Source organism: Sebastes umbrosus, assembly GCF_015220745.1.
Source record: "Sebastes umbrosus isolate fSebUmb1 chromosome 13 unlocalized genomic scaffold, fSebUmb1.pri SUPER_13_unloc_1, whole genome shotgun sequence".
In the NCBI taxonomy this organism is placed as follows: domain Eukaryota; kingdom Metazoa; phylum Chordata; class Actinopteri; order Perciformes; family Sebastidae; genus Sebastes; species Sebastes umbrosus.
The window spans coordinates 185,630-201,955 of NW_023618431.1; the positions used below are offsets into that span (position 1 = coordinate 185,630).

At 50.8% G+C, this 16,326-nt stretch overlaps 1 protein-coding gene across 1 annotated transcript in view; it reads left to right on the forward strand.

Annotated features, from left to right (window-relative positions):
* The window catches only part of ttn.1 (titin, tandem duplicate 1), a 215,177-nt gene that overhangs the window by 184,625 nt on the left and 14,226 nt on the right, over window positions 1-16,326 (forward strand). The window contains 21 exon segments of the mRNA XM_037762617.1: window positions 37-624; window positions 702-1,004; window positions 1,131-1,427; window positions 2,496-2,783; window positions 2,907-3,212; window positions 3,411-3,713; window positions 4,337-4,642; window positions 4,728-6,491; window positions 6,621-6,914; window positions 7,021-7,305; window positions 7,393-7,692; window positions 7,785-9,851; window positions 10,008-10,310; window positions 10,393-10,698; window positions 10,944-11,234; window positions 12,569-12,868; window positions 12,989-13,294; window positions 13,460-13,762; window positions 14,894-15,175; window positions 15,265-15,858; window positions 16,021-16,308. Of these exon segments, the coding sequence (XP_037618545.1) occupies window positions 37-624; window positions 702-1,004; window positions 1,131-1,427; window positions 2,496-2,783; window positions 2,907-3,212; window positions 3,411-3,713; window positions 4,337-4,642; window positions 4,728-6,491; window positions 6,621-6,914; window positions 7,021-7,305; window positions 7,393-7,692; window positions 7,785-9,851; window positions 10,008-10,310; window positions 10,393-10,698; window positions 10,944-11,234; window positions 12,569-12,868; window positions 12,989-13,294; window positions 13,460-13,762; window positions 14,894-15,175; window positions 15,265-15,858; window positions 16,021-16,308 (10,074 nt within the window).

Here is a 16,326-nt window from a genome sequence, read left to right on the forward strand (position 1 = left end):
CATTAATTATCACGTTGATGTCTTATTTTTTAACAGAGGCTCCAGAGTTTGACCTGAAGAACTACCCTAAGAATACAGTTTATGTGAGAGCCGGAGCCAACCTGACCTTTGAGATCCCTCTCAGCGGCAGGCCCATGCCTAAGGTGACCATGTCCAGGAACAACGTTGTCATCAAGGGATCCAAGAGACTGCTAACAGAACCAACTCCAGACAGTTTAATCGTCACCCTAAATGAAAGCATCGCAAGTGACGCTGGCAAATATGAAGTCACTGCCTCAAATGCGGGAGGTACCACCAAGATCTTCATCATCTTCGTTGTGCTGGACAGACCCGGTCCTCCTATCGGTCCGGTCGAGGTCGGAGAGGTCGGAGAGACCACGGTATATCTGAAATGGGCGCTTCCAGAGTACGATGGTGGCAGTCCTGTCACCAACTACATCGTTCTGAAACGTGAAACCAGCACTCCTGCCTGGGCAGAGGTGTCAACTAGCATTGCCAGAAACTCAATCAAGGCGACCAAACTGACGAAGGGCGAGGAGTACCAGTTCAGGATCAAGGCTGAGAACCGCTACGGTGTCAGCGACCATATCGACAGCAAGCCAGTCATGATAAAGCTTCCATACAGTAAGTAATAATGTGTGTTGTGTGTGACAACTTTTGTCTTTCTGAATAAACATTAACATGAATGTGGTTCATTCCAGCCTTCCCCGGACCTCCATCCACACCATGGCTGGGCTACATATCTAGAGAGAGCCTGACGGTCTGCTGGAATGAGCCAGTCAACGACGGTGGAAACACTGTGATTGGATATCATCTCCAGATGAAGGAGAGGAGCAGCATCCTCTGGCAGAAGGTCAATAAGACGGCGATCACAGGAAACCAGTGGCGAATCACGAACATCTGCCCCGGCCTCATCTACGAATTCAAGGTGGCGGCTGAAAACGCCGCCGGTATTGGAAAGCTGAGCAAGACCTCTGAAGAGGTGCTTGCTATTGATGCCTGCGGTAAGTATTTCTAATTTGGACCTCTGCCCCCCCCCCCCCCACCCCCATAGCATTAAATAATATAGGAGCTTACATTAAGACTGTTGTTTCATTAAAAATTTCATCTTTTTCACGTTAATGTGACAGAGCCACCAGCAAACGTCCATATCACAGAAGTCACCAAGAACTCCGTCAGGCTGGCCTGGCAGAGGCCTCCGTACGACGGTGGCAGCAAGATTACCGGCTACAGCGTGGAGAGGAGGGAAGCTCCCAGTGACAGATGGGTGAAGGCCAACTTCACCAACATCATTGAGCTCGGCTTCACCGTGTCTGGACTGAGCCAGGACGAGTCTTACGAGTTCAGAGTATATGCCAAGAATACCGTTGGCTCCGTCAGCAACCCATCTCTCATTGCTGGCCCAGTTACTTGTGTTGATGCGTGTGGTGAGTTTTTGATTTCTATCTGTGTTTGCATGTCTTTATTAGGGCTGAGCACCGACGACGCCGGGCCAACGAAGGCCCTATTGAAACTGTATTCTTCTCTTTCTTTTTCTCCCAAATGAATCGCCTTTTTGAGGCCTTAACGTGCTCAAAGAGATGTTAAACTTGGCAGACTTATCAGACGCTCTCTAGCGCCCCCTAGAAAGTTTGAGGGATGCCCAAAACTCAACAGGAAGTCAGCCATTTTCAATTTAATGTGCGATTTTCGCAGTAGTCCGCGTACTTTAACTCCTCCTCCTACAGATTTAATCAGAACGACTTGAAATTTGGTCAGGATCATTTTACGACCTTAAGGATGAAAAGTTATCAAAATGGTGAGTTTTCACTGAACGACCTGAATGTGGCGGCCATTTTGAGCCATTCGCCATGTTGTAACTCAACTGTACATAGTCCGATCTGCCCCAAATTTTTCAGGCATGATAAGGGTCCAGTCCTGAGGACATGTACATGCACAAATAGACTCATAGTCTGCTCCAAGACGTTGGCCACGCCCCCTTTCATAACTCATGAACCGTTCGTCGTAGAGTCTCGTGGGAGGTGTCATTGCACTCAGAGTTTTTTTAACCTTTATTTATTCAGGGGGAGGTTCACTGAGAGCAATGCTCTCTTTTTCAGGAACGCCCTGATCACAATCACATAGTTACACAGTTACACAGTTACACAGTTACACACCTGGAAGCTGCCTAGTACAACTACAGTCTGATCTGCTGGCCACTGAGCAACTCCACTGGAGCGGTTGGGGTTAAGTGCCTTGCTCAAGGGCACCTCAGTGGTGGTAATGAGGGAGGGGCAAGCTGCTTTTCACTTTCCCCACCCGGTCCAGGGGATTGAACCAGCGACCTTCTGGTCTCAAGCTCGCTTCTCTAACCTTTAGGCCACCACTGCCCACCCTAGAGTTCCGGTTTCATTGCCGCGTCAGTCGGCGTCCCGCTAGCACCCCGGATGCGCGGGAAAGTGCGAGGGCCCATTCATCGCTGCTTGCAGCTTTAATATTTATCTTGTGTCCCACAGGTGCCCCAGCCATTGACCTTCCTCCAGAGTATCTGGACGTGGTTCAGTACAAGGCTGGAGCTTCAGTTAAGCTTAGAGTCGGAATCATCGCCAAGCCTCTGCCGACCATTGAGTGGCTGAAGGATGGAAAGGAGCTGATAGCGACCTCTACCCGGTCTATTGAAAGCACAACAGACTCTTCTGATGTTCTGATCAAGGATGCAGCTCGTTGTGACACCGGCTCGTATGAGGTCAAGATCAAGAATGTTCTGGGCTCAGCATCTGCAACCATCAGGATTGAAATCTTAGGTATTTAGAACATTTATACCTCAATTCTGAATTCCTATATCCAATTAATCGAGATGCTCTAATGTAATATGGTCTTCCATCATCCCTGTATTTATTGTTCCTTTTTTTTCTACCTCCCCTTAGACAAACCTGGACCTCCAGCCGGCACCATTAACTTCAACTCCATAACGGCAGACCGGATCATCCTCAGCTGGGAGCCTGTGCCTGAGTCAGACCAGGGAGGATTCAAGGTGACCCACTACATCGTTGAAAGGCGTGAAACCAGCCGAGTGGTCTGGTCAACAGTTTCAGACAGGCTCGAGCAGACGTACGTCGCCGTCGGCAAGCTGATGCGTGGAAATGAGTATGTGTTCCGCGTAATGGCTGTTAACAAGTACGGAGCAGGAGAGCCGCTGTTGTCGGAACCCGTCATCGCTAAAAACGCCTTTGGTAAGTTTGGGGCTGTAGAGTGTGAATATGATTGTTAATGTGAAGAAGTTATAACAGATTCTGTGATTGAGCTTTTATAGTTCTCTAGTTTTTTGAGTTTTCCTGTTTCGGTAACACCAAAGTCTGAGAAAAAAAGTGTTTCATCAAAATTGTTACTTATTTGCATTTTCTTAACATGTTTGCTGTAAATGTTTACAGTAACTCCTGGGCAGCCTCACACTCCTGAGGTGACAACCATCACCAAGACCACCATGGTGGTGGAATGGGCCAAACCAGGTGTAGACGGAGGCAGCCCCGTGACGGGCTACTACCTGGAGAGACGCGACAAGAAGAGCTTGCGTTGGATCCGTGTTTACAAAGAGCCCGTCACTGGCATCAAACAGAACATCTACCATCTGACAGAAGGAAACGAGTACCAGTATCGCATCTGTGCCATCAACATGGCCGGAGAGGGGCCGTTCTCCGATGCATCAGACTGCTACAAGGCTGCTGACCCTGTTGGTAAGTGGTCTAACATTCAAAGATTTAGGGATGTCACAAGAACGGACGTACTTCGGTAACAAGTCGATGCCAAAATTCTGAAAACGTGATGATACTCGTTTTTCTACAGTACCGCAGGTATCATAGGAACCGTCAGGTCTTGAGACTTACGGCGTCCCGTCGTCCCGGGGATGATAGAAAATGTGTTTGGGATGCAGTAAACTCCCTATCGACACATTCCAGAGAAAACCCACCCTATTTGTTACTGATGACGCTACATTGCGAGCAACAAATCCGTGTTGAAATCTGCAGGACGAGAGCTAGTTAGCGTTAGCTGTTAGCTCCGTGCAGGACTGAGCTGCTCACTGGCTGCTAACAGCTAACGCTTACTAGCTCATGGAGGTGTCATTTTGAATTCCATTATGATGCATTCAGGCTTTATTCAGTGAAAATGAGTACTGGGTGAAGTTAAACTCTGACGTTGTCGTTATGCGTTCAAATGTAATCTTGTAAAATCATGGAGTTTCACTAGTACTGGTATGGACTACTACATTTCTGGTATCGTGACATCCCTACACGAAGTTCCATCAAAAACAGGAAAGATAAATGTACACCCCCCATAAAACAAATGCATTTTGTTTCAGATCCACCTGATGAGCCTTGCAAGCTGAAGGTGGTGGACTCCACCAAGACATCCATCACATTGGGCTGGTCCAAGCCAGAATGGGACGGAGGCAGCGAGGTCACCAGCTACATGGTGGAGAAGCTTGTAGAGGGAGAGCAAGAATGGGCCATGATTACCTCCAAGGGAGAGGCCAAGACAACCGAATACACAGTTCATGACCTGAAACCAGACGTCAACTACTTCTTCAGAGTCTCTGCCGTCAACTGTTCCGGCCGTGGAGAGCCTCTGGAGATGACGGAGCCTGTGCAAGCTAAGGACATCCTGGGTAAATTAATCACCAGTTTTGTTCTTATGTTGCTCTCATATAACAGTCCCTGTGTGACCTTGTATATTTGTCATGATTTTCACAGAGGAGGCCCAGATTGACCCAGATGTGGCCATGAGAACTCACTACATTGTGAAGGCCGGTAAGGACGTGGAGCTGTCTGTTCCCCTGAAGGGCAGACCTGCTCCCACCGTTTCCTGGAGTAAGGGAGAAGATTGCATCGACCGGGACCCCAAATATGAGTTCCACCACTCGGACACTACCACAGTCCTTGTTATGCGTGAGGTGACCAAGCTCGACACCGGAAAGTACACAGTGAAGATAGAGAATGGAGTGGGACAGCCAAAGTCCCTGACCCTGTCTGTGAAGGTCCAGGATACTCCAGCTCAGTGCATGAATTTGGTCCTGAAGGACGTGACTCGTGGAAAGGTGACTCTCTGCTGGGAGCCTCCACTCCTCGACGGCGGTGCTGAGATCACAAACTACATCGTTGAGAAGAGGGACTCCGCCAAGAGATCCTTCTCCGCAGTGACAAGCAAATGCACAGAAACAACGTACACCATGGAGGACCTCTCCGAGAAGACGACCTTCTTCTTCCGTGTGTTGGCAGAGAATGAGAATGGTGTCGGCGATCCATGTGATACACTTGAGCCTGTGAAGGCCACAGAGACTCCAGGACCAGTCAAGGACATCTCTATGAAGGATTCATCAAAGACCTCTGTCACTCTGCAGTGGCTGAAGCCTGATTACGACGGTGGAAGCATCATCTCCGACTACGTCGTTGAGAAGAAGCTCAAGGGCGAGGAGTGGTCTTTGGGAGGAACCAGCAAACATTGTGAGTTTGAAGTCAAGAACCTGAAGGAGCACTCAGACGTGTTCTTCAGAGTTGCCGCCAGGAATGAGAAGGGACAGGGCGACTTTGTTGAGACCGGGTCTATCAAGGTCATTGACTACATCATCACACCTGAGGCAAGCCTTGACGAGTATCCAGGTGGCCGCATCAATGTTCGTCTGGGTCACAACGTGCACATCGAGCTGCCGTACAAAGGTAAACCCAAACCCTCTGTTCTGTGGCTGAAGGACAACCTGCCTCAGAAGGAGAGCGACCAGATCCGCTTCAAGACGACAGAAAACAAAGCCACTCTCATGATTAAGAGCGTGAAGAAGGACGACGAGGGTAAATACACCCTGACCCTCGACAACAAGGTCAACAGGAGATCCTTCCACATCCATGTCATCACACTCGGACCACCATCAAAGCCCGTTGGACCCATCCGCCTGGATGAAGTGAGAGCTGAGAGCATCATGATCTCCTGGGACGAGCCCAACGATGACGGCGGCGGCGACATCAGCTGCTACACTGTGGAGAAGCGGGACACCACCCAGAATGTCTGGAAGATGGCCTGCTCCAGTGTACTGGATACTCAGTTCAAGGCCTCCAACCTTATCAAGGGGATCACGTACCAGTTCAGAGTGTGTGCTGAGAACAGATACGGTGTCAGCGAGGCTCTGGTCTCACAGAATGTCATTGCCAAGCACCAGTTCAGGCCTCCAGGCCCGCCAGGCAAGCCCTTCGTATACAACGTCACCAACGATGGCATGACCATCCAGTGGGAGAAGCCCATCTATGACGGCGGTACCCCCCTCCAGGGCTACCACGTGGAGAAGAGGGAGAAGAACAGCATCATGTGGCAGAAGGTGAACACGATGCTGATCAAAGAAACAGACTACAGGATCTCGGAGCTCATTGAAGGCCTCGAGTACTCCTTCAGAGTCTACAGCCAGAATGATTCTGGCTTCAGCCGAATGAGTGATGAGAGCAAGCCCATCATGGCTGTCAGTCCTGTTGGTGAGTGCAGATTCAGACTATTACATGATGTAGTTTCTTTGTTGCACTTCAAACATCCAGCATATTGGAATTACAATAAGTTTAGTTTAAAAAACCTGTGAGTTCAAAGATGCGTCTGTTGCCTTTCAGATCCTCCCGGCCAGCCTGACTACATTGATGTGACCAGCGACTCAGTGACGCTGAAATGGGATGCACCCAAACGTGATGGTGGTAGCAAGATTACTAGCTACAACATTGAGAAACGCCAAGGAAAGGGCCGGTGGTTCAAGGCCAACTTGACTGACGTACATGAGTGCCAACACGCCGTCACCGGGTTAGCAACAAATGAACGCTACGAGTTCAGAGTGACGGCCAGAAACTCCATCGGCGTCGTCAGTCCTCCCTCCAACTCCTCCGGCTTAATTGTGGTCAGAAGTGAGAACTGTGAGTAACGAAAGGATTGATGATTAGTAATATTAGCAGTTTGAGTAAATGACGAAGAATCCTGCTTACATACTGTACTGATGCGTTCCCTTTTCCTGTGAACTAGCTTGTCCAAATATTGAGTTTGGCCCAGAATACTTCGAGGGTTTGACGGTCAAGGCAGGAGACAACATCAGGCTGAAGGCGACCATCACTGGACGCCCTGCTCCCAGGATCGTCTGGTACAGAGACAGCGTGGAGGTTACCAAGAAGATGATGGATATTATCAACGTAGCTGGATCCAGCACCCTGTTCGTCAGGGACGCTGATCGTACACACCGCGGCCTCTACAGTGTGGAGGCTACCAACGGATCTGGAACCAAGAAGCAGGACATCCTTGTTCAAGTCCAGGGTACGCTGTTTTGACTTTGTTTAATACAACGCAGATGTTTTATTTATTCATGTTCTAACTTCAATCTCTCACACCTGTGTGATGCAGACACACCTGGGGAGCCAGTAGGACCAATGACCTTCAGCAGCATCTCAGAGGGTAAGTGCACTCTGACCTGGGATCCGCCGGAGAACGACGGCTGCTCAGAGATTTCGCATTACATCATTGAGAAGCGCGAGACTGCCAAGATCTCCTGGGCTTTGGTGTCCGACGAATGTACAGCGTGCACTTTCAACGCAACCAAGCTCATCAAGACCAATGAGTACCAGTTCAGGGTCTCTGCTGTTAACAAGTTTGGACATGGCAGACCTTTGGAATCCAGCCCCATCATTGCACAGATGCAATACAGTAAGTGGAAAGGTTAAGTAAATGCTATATATAAGACAGTTTTCTATATTTTTCAAACATTGCACAAATCTATCAAAATTGTTCCCCTTCAGCTGCCCCTGATGCTCCAGGCACTCCTGATGCTACTGAGTCGTCAGGAGAGAGCATCACCCTCTCCTGGACCGCTCCAACCTCTGACGGAGGAAACCCCATCCAGTATTACCTCGTGGAGAAACGAGAAAAGAAGACGGTCCGCTTCTACAAGGTGACGACCAAGAAGCCCATCATCGAATGTGCTCACAAGGTTGTCCACCTGACGGAGGATATGGAGTACGAGTTCCGCGTCATGGCCGTGAACGACGCCGGTGTTGGAGCTCCTAGCAACATCTCCCTGCCTATCAAAGCCGCCGAGCCGAAGGATATTCCTTGTGCTCCATCTGTGGTGTGCGTGACCGACTCCACCAACAACTCCATCAGCCTTGAATGGTCCAGGCCTGCGGAAGACGGAGGCATGGAGGTCCTGGGGTACATTGTTGAGATGGTGAAGGGACAAGAGACCGAATGGAAGAGAGTAAACGAGGAGCTGGTGGCAGAAACAAATTACACAGCGACTGGTCTACAGACAGGAGCTGAGTACAGGCTCCGTGTCGCAGCCGTCAACCACATCGGTAGAGGCGATGATCAGGAGATCCCGGAGCCTGCCCAGGCTGTTGACAGGCTGACACCACCACAGGTGGATATTGATGCCACCTTCAAGCAGACGCACATTGTGAAGCCTGGAGGCTCAGTGTGCCTGGGCATCCACTTCAGAGGAAAGCCAGTTCCCACTGCCACCTGGGTGAAGGAAGAAGGAGAGCTGGGTGGCATGTCTGAGGTCTCAACCACGGAAGGTTACAGTTCTTTAAGCATTGAGAATTGCTCGAGAAATGATACCGGCAAATACACCGTTAACCTGGAGAACGCCAGTGGAAGCAAGGCCATTACCTTCACTGTGAAAGTGATGGACACTCCTGGACCTCCTCAAGCTGTTGTCTTCAAGGAGGTGTCCAGAGGCTCCGTCACAGTTACCTGGGAGCCTCCTCTCAATGACGGTGGAGCACGAATCCAACACTATATTGTTGAGAGGCGTGAGGCTAGCCGCCGCACTTGGCAGCAGTCTGGTGGCAAGAGCACAAAGCGAATCCTGAAGATCCAGGACCTGCTGGAGGGAGTACCATACTTCTTTAGAGTCTCAGCCGAGAACCAGCACGGTGTGGGTGAGGCCTTTGAGCTGACTGAGCCTGTCATTGCCACCGCGGAGCCAGCATCTCCAAAGAGAATGGACATCCTGGACACCACAGACAGCACCGTGGTACTGGGCTGGTTGAAACCAGAGCATGACGGCGGCAGCCGCATCCAGGGTTACGTCATTGAGGCTAAGCCAAAGGGTACGGACAAATGGGTCGTGTGCGGCAACACCAAGACTCTCACCTACGTGGTTGAAAAGCTCAACAAGGGTGACGAGTATGACTTCCGTGTGAAGGCCAAGAATGAATCGGGCTACAGCGCCGCCAGGGAAACTCTGGTTGCGGCGTTGGTCAAAGAGCCTCACATTGAACCTGCTGCTGACCTCAGTGAGATCACCAACCAGCTCATCACATGCAGTTCTGGCAAAACGTTCACCATTGATGTTCCCATCAGTGGTAGACCGGCTCCCAAGGTCATCTGGAAGCTGGAAGAGATGAGGCTTAAGAACTCAGACAGAGTCATCATCCAAACAACGAAGGACAGAACCACTATCTCAGTCAAGGAAGCCATGAGAGGAGATGGTGGCAAATACTACCTGACTCTGGAGAACGCGGCGGGAACCAGGACCTTCACTATTGAAGTTAATGTCACAGGTAGACCCAGTCCTCCAACCGGACCCATCGAAATCACATCCATCACCTCTGAGTCCTGCGTCGTTAACTGGGAACCACCAGAAGACGACGGCGGCACTGATATCACCAACTACATTGTGGAGAAGCGTGAATCTGGCTCCACCGCCTGGCAGCTGATCAACTCCAGCGTCAAGCGCACATCTCTCGACGTCAGTCACCTGACCAAGTACATGCAGTACACATTCAGGGTCTCTGCTGAGAACAAATTTGGTGTCAGCAAGTCGACTGAGTCTGAGACTATAGTCGCAGAGCATCCTTTCAGTAAGTACTAAACCATAAACTATTATTGAAACGTATGAATAATAAAGAACAGATAGAAGTGTTTGAGCATTATTAGACTGTTAATGTCTGTTGTTGGATCAGGCTGACATTCAGGCGACTGTGACACAATAACAAAATCTCCTTTTTTAATCCCAGCACCTCCTGGCCCACCAACAAGGCCTTCAGTCTTCGGCGTCACCTCGAACTCAATGACCATAAAATGGGAGGAGCCCTACAACGATGGCGGCAGCAAGGTGACCGGCTACTGGATCGAGAAGAAGGAGAGGAACAACATCCTGTGGGTGAGGGAGAACAAGATCCCCTGCTTCGATTGCTACAGCAAGATGGAGGGCCTGGTTGAAGGCCTGGAGTACCAGTTCAGGGTTTATGCCATGAACAGTGCCGGGCTGAGCAAAGCCAGCGAGGCCTCCAAGGGAACAGTTGCTCAGAACCCAGTTGGTGAGTTTGGACCCAGTTTGGGAACCAGTGGTTTGTTGGTTAATACTCCATTCCTCCAACATGTCTGATCTGTTTTTTTTAGATCCACCAAGTAAGCCAGAGGTCACAAATGTTACCAGAACCACCGTGTCCCTCAAATGGTCGTCTCCTCTGAATGACGGCGGCAGTCCCATTGTGGGCTACATCATTGAGCGCAAGCCGTACACTTTGACCGGCGAAGGCCGCTGGCTCAAGTGTAACTACACCAACGTGACGGACACTTTCTACACCGTCACTGCCCTGGGAGAGGGAGAGCCCTACGAGTTCAGAGTCATCGCCAAGAACACCAACCAGGTCTTCAGCTTGCCCTCACAGTCCACCGGCTCGGTGCAGTGCAAGACCGACTTTGGTGAGATCTGCATCCATGATTGAGATACAACACCACCAAATACAGCACACACGAATCTCAAGTCTTAAATAAATCAGACAGTAAGATGAAACTTCCTGCTAAGTAAGAGCGAGCAACACCTTACGACTTAAAGGTGTAGAATTAATTCAGTGTGCATATATTATGTTATTACAGTCCCAGCAAAAGGAGTCCAATCTTAACCAACAAATTGTTTATAACCATGTTCCTCTTTTTCCACCCACCAGAGCCTCCAAAGGCCCAGCTGGACAGCAAACTCCTGTCCGAAACCGTCAGAGTCAGAGCCGGTTCAGACCTGGTTCTGGACGCCGCAGTGGGAGGCAGGCCGGACCCCAAGGCTTCCTGGTCCAAGGGCACCAGGGATCTGGAGTTGTGTGAAAAGTACCACCTGCAGTACACCGCCACCAGGGCCATGGCCGTCATCAAATTCTGTGACAGAGACGACACCGGGAAGTACATCCTCACGGTCAGGAACGTGAGCGGAACCAAGACGGCCGAGGTCAACGTCAAAGTGCTCGGTAAGTCAGAGTGCTGTGATGGTTATCCTAGAGGCTGGCCCACACTAGCAGATGTTTCAAATCTCACCAGATGTGTAAAATGTGAGAGAGAGCCCACACAAGACAACATGTTGTGTTCAAATTAACAGTTTGGTTCCCATAGTGTGTGGAGAGCAACGATTTGGCCCAAACAGAACACCACACACACAGGGCTCGAGCTTAAGGACGTCCCGAGACGAAAAAAATATGAGCGGGGAGGCTGAAAATAAATTTTGGAACGAATTTGGGAAGAGAGTTGAAAGAAAAATACCTGTTACATTAGAATGAACTGCGATGAAAAATGACGTACGCACGTTTACTCCTCCTTAACAACATGAACAAAAATAAACCACTTCTGATGTTCGATTTATGTTAAAGGTCACTTTGAATGACGGTGAGATTTTAAATCTGGGACGGTCCGCATTGATTTCAGGACGGTTTAATATTTATCATTTGAAATCAGTGCGCCCAGGATGGACTTCAGAGCCGATCGGAGGATGTAAAAAAACACTCTTAACATATCCCACAGCACAGGAACATCTGGAAAGGTCATCTTTAGAACCATTAAACAGTCACCAGGCGGAATCAGACCCAAAATCAGCTTGATTCTCGTGTAGGGTGTACCCGAGATAAGCCAACTACTAGGGATGCACCGATACCACTTTATATCAGACTGAGTACAAGTACTTACATTTGGGTACTCTCTGATACCGAGTACCGATACGAGTACTTCTCTGTGTCTAAAGACCCTCGTTAACAGCCAGCTGGAGGGTGTGAGGACACACGGCAGGCTGGGGAGTCCCGCATACGAGGCGGTGCGCCGCCACCGGCTCTAGGTCGGCTTGGAAAGGCTCGGGGCGAAGGTGGCTCGCGGCCGCAGCTTTACAGCGCTCCCCGCCCGGACCTCGCCGCACCGTGACGGGGCCTCCTGCTCCCGGTGTGACTGTCGACCGGGGTGGACTGTCCTCAGTGCGCCCGAACTGCGTTGTGCCCCCAGGGTGGGGCTCAACGCACGTAAACGGGGCCAGGGGTCTGCGGTGATGTCGGCAACCCACCTGACCCGTCTTGAAACACGGACCAAGGAGTCTAACATACGCTCGAGTCAGAGGGTGCAAGCAAAACCCCGTGGCGCAATGAGAGTGAGGGTCGGGCGAACCACCGTAAAGTGGTATCGGTGCCGTTGTATCGGAGCCATTTTGCGAGTACGAGTACAAGTACATGAGCATAGTATCGGACCCGATACCCGATACTGGTATCGGTATCGGTATCGGTGCATCCCTACCAACTACAATGAGCACACCTGTTTTTTCTTGCAGACACCCCCGGAGAGTGTGAAGGCTGCATTGAGATCAGCAAGATCACGGAGGAGTCGTGCACGCTGAGCTGGAAGCCTCCTCTGGAGGATGGCGGCGACCAGGTTTCCCACTACATCGTGCACCGGCGCGACACCAACAGACTCAACTGGGTCGTCATGCACACCGAGTGCAAGGAGCTGACCTGCAACATCACCGGACTGTTCAAGAACACGGAGTACATGTTCAGAGTCCGGGGCGTCAACAAGTACGGAGAGGGAGTCTACATCCAGTCAGAGCCCATGATCGCCAGAAACACCTTCAGTAAGTACAACACTCAGAACTGAGATGAAAGCAAGACAGATCTGCCTGAGAGCAAACCCAGTCACTAGACTTAAAGGTAAAACAACCTCTAACTCTGACGTACCTTCTTTATCCTTCCAGCCGTGCCGACTCCTCCTGGAACTCCAGAGATCCTGGTGTCAGGAGAGGACTTCGCCACCATCGAGTGGCTAAAGCCGGAGAGCGACGGCGGCAGCCCGCTGATCCATTACCTGGTGGAGAGGCGCGAGAGGAAGAGCGCCCGCTGGGTGAGGGTGAACCGGGACGGAGCTCACCTGGACACCATGCTGAAGGTGTCCGGTTTGACCGAAGGCAACATCTACCAGTTCAGAGTGACGGCCATCAACAAGGCCGGAGAGAGCGAAGCCAGCGAGGTTTCTCTCTACGTCGTCTGCAGAGAGCCGACATGTGAGTCCACTTTGAGTCTGTTAAACGACCGCAGATCTGACGGCTGATCTTAAATATATAAATCTGATCTTTCTAGATGACTGAGGGGTCACCATGTCAGTAAATCCTTTATAGATCTCACACTTGTATTGATCTCCATTCCTGTGTCGTCTCCCCCCCCCCCAGGCACCCCTGCTCCTCCTTCCATCCCTCGGATCATCGACACCCACGCCGACAGCATCAGCCTGGCCTGGTCCCGGCCCGTGGATGACGGAGGAGCCGACGTGATGGGCTACATCCTGGAGATGCAGGAAGCCGGAGCGGAGGAATGGAAGAAGGCTCACGAGAAGACGCTGCGTACTGCAGAGCACGTGGTCCCGGGACTCTCAGCAGGCAAGAAGTACTGCTTCAGAGTGGCCGGCATCAACATCAACGGGACCGGAGACTTCAGCGAACCGTGTGCCGAGACGGAGCCGGTGGAGAGGATCGGTGAGTCGTCTGGAAGGTTTAGCAATTTATTTATTTAGAGAAAGAGATGAGATACAAAATATAGTTTTATTGCTTTACAGAAAAAATATGATTTAACAAAAACATGACACAAAACGTGAACTAAGATGCTAACCAAAGAAAGACTGGAGGCTAACGCTAGCAGTGGGCTAACATTAGCTGGAGGCTAACGCTAGCAGTGGGCTAACATTAGCTGGAGGCTAACGCTAGCAGTGGGCTAACGTTAGCTGGAGGCTTACGCTAGCAGTGGGCTAACATTAGCTGGAGGCTAACGCTAGCAGTGGGCTAACATTAGCTGGAGGCTAACGCTAGCAGTGGGCTAACATTAGCTGGAGGCTAACGCTAGCAGTGGGCTAACGTTAGCTGGAGGCTTACGCTAGCAGTGGGCTAACATTAGCTGGAGGCTAACGCTAGCAGTGGGCTAACATTAGCTGGAGGCTAACGCTAGCAGTGGGCTAACATTAGCTGGAGGCTAACGCTAGCAGTGGGCTAACATTAGCTGGAGGCTAACGCTAGCAGTGGGCTAAAGCTCCACATCTAAATGTCCTCTGTGTTGTCTGAATCCAGATCTCAGACATTAGAGATGAGTAACTGTGATTGGAGGCTCTAGAGCTACAATATCAGAGAAGCGTTTCAGAGACGGAGAGGAAATGATGCTAATATTTAGCCTTCTGCTAACAGCAGCTAACCGTGAGCCGCTAGCTGCTGTTAGACGACTTCACCGGGAGGAGAGCAGGCGTTAGCTAGCTAGCGTTCTCCAGTCGTCTCCAGCGGCGTAGGGGTCTAATCTGGTCCCGTTGGTTCATGTGAACTTTGTCAACTACCTCCGGTGATCCTGGAGAGAGAGTGACACAACATGTTGAGAGAAACCAGGACTTTATTCAGCCGTTGTTAAAAAAACAAGACAACAATACTTGCTAGCCAGCGTTAGCTAACGTGAGAGTTATTCTGCCTCCACTAAACACGTCACCATGGTAACTAACACGTCACCATAGTAACTAACACGTCACCATGGTAACTAACACGTCACCATGGTTACTAACAGAGAAGGAGGGCTATAGACTAAATATTATTGTCTTGTGTGACGTGGTAACATTTGAACTTGTCACACAGAAACTCCCGACTTTGAGCTCCACGATGACCTGAAGAAGACCATCTGCCTGCGCGCCGGCGGATCCCTCCGCCTGTTCGTAAGCGTCACCGGTCGTCCCGCTCCCGCCATCACGTGGAGCAAGCCCGACGTCGACCTCCACAACAGAGGCTTCATTGACGTCAGCAGCACATCCACCACGCTCATCATCGAAAGGGTCCACCGCTACGACGCCGGCAAGTACACGCTGGTCGCCGAGAACTCTGCCGGGAAACAGGAAGTCAACATTCTGGTCAAGGTCTACGGTACGTTGATGGAGATGAAATATGACATTTTAGAATTCTTTAAATGTGACTTTACTTGAACAGCTTTTGGAATCTGTTGTTCTTGTTAGATACTCCTGGACCAACTGGACCGCTCAAGATCAAGGAGCTGACCAAGGAGTCTGCAACCATTTCTTGGGAAGCCCCAACTGTGGACGGCGGCGCTCCTGTCAACAACTACATCATCGAGAGGCGCGAGGCTTCCATGAGAGCGTACAAGACCGTCACCTCCAAGTGCAGTAAGACGTCTTACAAGATCGACAGCCTGATGGAGGGCATGCTCTACTACTTCCGGGTCCTCCCTGAGAACATCTATGGCATCGGCGAGCCCTGCGAGACTCCCGACGTCGTCCTGGTTTGCGAGGTGCCTCTGACGCCACTCAAGCTGGAGATGATCGACGTCACCAAGACCACCGTCACCCTGGGCTGGGAGAAGCCCGAGCACGACGGCGGCAGCAGACTGACGGGCTACGTCATCGAAGCCTGCAAGTTTGGCACTGACAAGTGGATGAAGGTGGCCACGCTGAAGACAACGGACTTTGAGCACACCATCGACAAGCTGAACGAGGGCGAGCAGTACTTGTTCAGAATCAGAGCGATCAACAGCAGAGGAGCCGGCGAGCCCAGAGAGCTTGTTACTGCCGTCACCGTAAACGAACAGAGAGGTAACCTGCTATCTTTTGCCTGTTTAACCAAAGAGGTCATGATAAAAGGCGTGTTTTTCTTGTCCAGATGATTTTCTACCCAGCAGTAATGTTTAGCATCATAGCTCAGTTCACAATCTGTTTCCCAACTGTTGATGTATACTGTCTCTTTGTCCTCTCCAGTAATGCCCGTGGTAGACTTCTCCAGTATTCCTCAGAAGGTTGTCAACGTCCTGGCCGGCAAAGCTCTGGAGCTGGACCTGCCCATCGTCGGCAGGCCTCCTCCCGTCTGCTCCTGGTACTTCAGAGATAACAAGATGAAAGTCACCGACCGCGTCAAGATCAAGAGCACCGGCAAGTTCTCCAAACTGACCGTGTCTGACACCACCATCGACGACACCGGTGACTACAACCTGGAGGTGAAGAACGCCGTCGGTGTTATCAGCGAGGTCATCAAGGTCATCATCCTCTGTAAGCCACCATCCACTC